At 30.4% G+C, this 5045-nt stretch overlaps 1 protein-coding gene across 1 annotated transcript in view; it reads right to left on the reverse strand.

The window, feature by feature from the left end:
- Positions 1–1342: 1342 nt before the first annotated feature.
- The window catches only part of LOC107445344 (putative uncharacterized protein DDB_G0282133), a 25897-nt gene continuing 22194 nt past the window's right edge, over positions 1343–5045 (reverse strand). Inside the window, exon 5 of the mRNA XM_016059713.3 lies at positions 1343–4791. Coding sequence (XP_015915199.2) covers positions 4364–4791 — 428 coding nt within the window. The 3' untranslated portion in view covers positions 1343–4363. The remainder of the gene's footprint in view (positions 4792–5045) is intronic.

Consider the following 5045-nt stretch of genomic DNA (forward strand, 5'->3'; position numbering starts at 1 on the left):
CCAATTTAGTCTACCCAGAGTTACTGATTTGTTATGGAAACATGGAATGCTTTGTGTTCCGACAGATTCAACGTGCAGCAGTCACCATTTACTACACGGGGAGTCTCCGGCCGGCTGGATTTGAGCTCCCTTTCTCACAAACGTGAGTTCAGCTCCTGCTATCCAGGCCATCGCCCCACTTCTTTTAATATTTTCAGAGAGCTTGTTCCTTTACCGTTTTTTTCTCCCATTAGTTACGAAATTGCTAATATCCTCTCTTATTTTGGTTTTAAAGTCCTTTTCAGGACAGTTTACAAAACCAAATTTAAGTCTCTTAGAGGTCTATTAGCTTCAATAATCGCTAAGGCATTTACCTCATTCCTTGGCTACATCGGGCAAACTAAACGAGATTTAAAATTTAGACGAAAGGAATGCGATAGATATGTCCGTTATCAAGAATTCAAAATATCATCAATTGCTGCTCATCGTTAGAATCTTGGGCAAACATTTAATTTCGACAATACCAAATTTATTGAACCGTGAAGGATCAGAAGATAGAGCTTTTGCCTTCGAATGAGGTGAGCCAGGGATCGAACCCGGCGATGGCTGGTCGATACGAATTCCGCATCCAGCATGCGCCGATCACAGTGCTGACTTGAAATATCCTCAGTGGTAGACGGATCAAGAGTCCCCTTGCCGTCAGGCTAACCGTGGGAGGTTCCCGTGGTGTTCGTCTCCATGTAACGCAAATGCGGGTTAGTTCCATCAAAAAGACCTCCACGAAGGCAACTTTCTCCCAATACTTAATCCAGAAGTTCCCTTGTCTTCTGGATTGGGTTCAAAAATACAAGGATATGGCTTTGAACATTAGTAGTCGTAAGCATGAAGGGTCGGCTGTTCTACGACGGTTATAAAATGAAAGAAATACCAAATTTATTTCCACTCCGGTCACATCAGTTCATCTTGATGCCCTGGAATCTTGTTTTATTCAAATGAATGCTGATTCCTTTGTTAGCTGTTTTCTTTGTTGTCTGTTTTTCTTCGTTTTCCTCTCTCGGCTATTGTGGTTTTTCTAGGATTGTTTTTTCACCTTTATTTTTCTATTTTTTGCTGAAAATTTTACGTTTTTTCATTAATTTCAAATCATTTTTGTTTCTTAACATTCATATCTGACAAGTCTTGAAAACGGGAGCCTATTTTTGAAGCTCTTGAAACATGTCGGCTGTTATTTCCTGATTTTATTTTTATTTTTGAGGTGAAGGAACTTTTTATCAGGTAATATCTCTATGATGGTTTAAGATATTTTTGCTTAGTAACTACTAATACTTTGTCAGTAAAGAAAAGAAATAAATAATCAACGAACTGCATAAATGTGTTATTTATTTAAAAAAACAGAGAGCAATGAAACATTTTTACAAATCATGAAATGACAGATATCACAATATTTGATACACAATGAAGAAGACAAAAATATTTCATGAAGTAAAAATATATTCAAGTTTTAATACTATCTCTGTCAATTGACCTAATATTTCTTTGTTAGTGTTTTTCAAACTGAAATGATTAATTCATTTTGCATTATAGAGATATTTAACCCTTTTCTTTTTCTTAAAAAAATAATATTTACACTTACTTTTGACAAATCAAAAATGAAACAATTTTCACTAAAATTACCCTTTTGAGCACAATGATAACAACCAAATCGTTGCCTAATTATGAACATATCAAAATCTTTCAAATGATAACAAGAAACAAAACAATTTTACATTATTATGCATCGCCTGATTAGACTTTCAAGCTTTATTTTGACACTTTAAAAAAGTAAAAACGAATTTCTTCAATAAAATTAAGTATCTAAATTCTCTTAAGCAAAAAGAAAAATTATTATGAGCATGTCAAAATGTTTTAAATGATATTGTATGATCAAGGGAAAATGTGACCATGGAGATCAAATTCATTTTGCACTTAAAAATAAGTAAGAATCAAATATTTCGATAAAATCAAGTATCCAAATTTTTCAAGGAGTTGTACCCTCATTATTTTTTTTTTGTTTGAAACGAAAATAAATGATTCGTGAATACTTCACGTGCCTACCCAAAATCAAAATTCTTGACGGTCCCATCAAAACAGTTTGATGGTTTATGCTGGTTTAATAGCGATTTGTGATGGTCCAACATTTTTGATGATCACCATCATCCAACATTTTCCATTGCGTGTTCAAGGTGTTTGATATGCCAACAAACTTCCATCATTCCGTGATGGAAAATGCTACTTAAATACTATGATAGTTAACCATCAAGAGAAGTTTGATTCTTATGGACCAACGATTCATGATGATTCGTGATGAGTCATGATGGTTCCAACTATACATTTTCACGATGGATCAATAGGAATTCTTGTTGGTTCTCAGGAATATACCATCAGAACATTTTTTTTATTTTTTTAAGTTGGACCATCATAAAGAATTAGAAGATAGAAATATTGATGATACCATCAAGATTATGTTTGCCCATCAATGGAAAACCATCAATAATTTTGAGTTGGGTATGAAATTGGTAATAAATAATTATTTTTTTTAAATAGAAACATTGTCAAATATTACAAAATTTGAAAATATTTTGTAATTTTAAATTAACACTTTTTTTATTTCTGCATATTTTTTTAAAGTTTTTTTTCTTAATTATTTACGTGATTAGTATTACCTATCTAAGAATTCATTATCTTAAATATCAATTTGAACATTTTTCATGGTTAGTTATAACCAAAAAATTAAGATTGAAAATTCTAAAAACATCGGTCACACAGATTTAACATGGTGTAAAAATTTTAATACGATATAAAACGCTTATTAATGAAGTATATTATGTTATTAATTGAGTAGATTAATTAAGTAGATTAATTCATTAAGTAGATTAATGTATTAATTGAGTATATTATGCTGATTGTAAAGCAAAAAAATATTTGTAAACTTTATTCTCAATAGAAATAAATCTGAAGAGATTTAAGCCTGTAATTACTAAGTATTACAGAAAGATCAAATAAAATCATGAATGTGAGGAAAAAAACTTTATTTCATTTTTGCTTAGAATGATGCCTTTTTGCCTAAAATCATTCAAAACTTTTTAAATGAATCTAAATATTAAAAAAAATTTCAGTGTGCTTTAAATCGTTTGAAAAATGCGAATCGAATTAGAAATAAAAATATCTTATTTATTTTTAATTTACTATGACCAAGACAAAAAGAAAACATGAAAAATCAGTGCCTTAATATAAACATGTAAAAATATTACAAAAATAAAAATGTTTAAAATTATCTTGTATATGCATGAATAATCACAATAAATTTATGTTCACAAATTGTCCAATTAAGTTTTCAAATTTTATTTTGCCCCTTAACAAAGTAAAAGTCGAATATTTAAATATATCCAATTGTCCAAACCCTTTAAGCAAAAAAAAGGGAAAAACAAAACTTCAATGATTTAATATGAACATGTTAAAATATTGCATAAATAAGTACGTTTGAATGATATTGTATTTTACAGGAGCATTGACTTTAATATTCATGCATTGATTATTTAAACTCTGTTTTGGCACTTAGAAAAAATCAAAAATTCTAGAGTTCAATAAATCAAGTGTAAAAAACTTTTAAGCAAAACATAACAGACATAAAGCAAAACCTTACTTAAAAAAGCCAAAATAGTGTATGCATTGAGGGTTTTAAATGACTATTTAAACAAAGATAAAACAATAACGCTATCGAAATATGACAAATAACTATTGAGGAAGACGGATTTATAAAACACTAAAACCTGTTTGATTGCTAAATATATATATATAGAGAGAGAGAGCAATTGAAAGAAATTTAAAAGAAACACGTTTATGTTTACTTGCAATAACACAATTCTAATGCTTTTTGTATATCTGCCACCCTCGATAAATGATTTGTTAGATTTCAATAGCGTTTTTGTTTTTTCTTCGCTTAAACCATCAATGCCGAGCAGTTAAAAGTGGCTTCATGTGAAAAATTTCTATATAAAATTGCAGTATCTCTTTTTGTTACCTACTAATTTAGCCTTAAAACAGCACCATGCTTTGACTTCAGATAAAAATATACAAATCTATATTATTAATATATATTAATATATTATGGTAAACAAAATTATTTTGATTTTGAAAAATAAATCCCAATAAACAAGCACATTTGTTACCACTTTTTTCATTTTTGGAAAAAGGAATCGTCTTTTGGAAAGGATGCAAGGCACAAATAGATAAAATATTAATTTGTGATCCTAAATTAAAAAAGATATATATACATATTGAGAATGGAACTTTTGGTACATCCTAAAGATAAGCATCAAAAGCTGACATCATAATTATTTTCATTTCATGTAATATTTTTACTTCTTAAACAAATGTCACACTTCATATGGACATCCAACCTTCCTATCAGATCTTTCAGAATTCGTACTTCAGAGTTATCGTCTCTACCAATCCGTTTTTTATTATAATAATATTCCAAAACTGCCTCAATTTTGCTTTTGACTTGGTCAAAGTTATCGGCGTATTTATAGACCATTGGTCCAAGATGTTTCTTTCTTCGAACATGAGTTGAGAACAATTGAAATTTGAATTTGTCCATAATACTGGAAGTCTTGTTGTTCGCTGCCCATAAACCAGGGGTCCATTTCTTTGAAAATCCAGTGCTTTTGAGTACCACTGGACTCTTAGTTTTATACTTAAAATTCAACTGTTTTGGAATTTTGTTTTGTTTGTAGCAATTCTTTGACTGAAATCGCTGATCTGTGGAAACACCTGAAAAGAAATGACAAAAGATATAATATATATATATTTTTTATTTTCAATGAGCTGCACAATCGGTCTTGCCGATGAGCAGACCTAGTACGTTCTCCAGAGGTGGTATCCACTCTTTCAGGACCACCACAATGGGTGAGATACCGTTGGTCATGTTAATTTGGACGTCTAGTTTCTGCCACACTAGATGGCAGCACCGAGACTCTATTTGGATGCTAAAGTGCACTAGGAATTTAATTTTGCCGGAAATGCCA

Source organism: Parasteatoda tepidariorum, chromosome 5 (assembly GCF_043381705.1).
Source record: "Parasteatoda tepidariorum isolate YZ-2023 chromosome 5, CAS_Ptep_4.0, whole genome shotgun sequence".
Taxonomy (NCBI): Eukaryota; Metazoa; Arthropoda; class Arachnida; order Araneae; family Theridiidae; genus Parasteatoda; species Parasteatoda tepidariorum.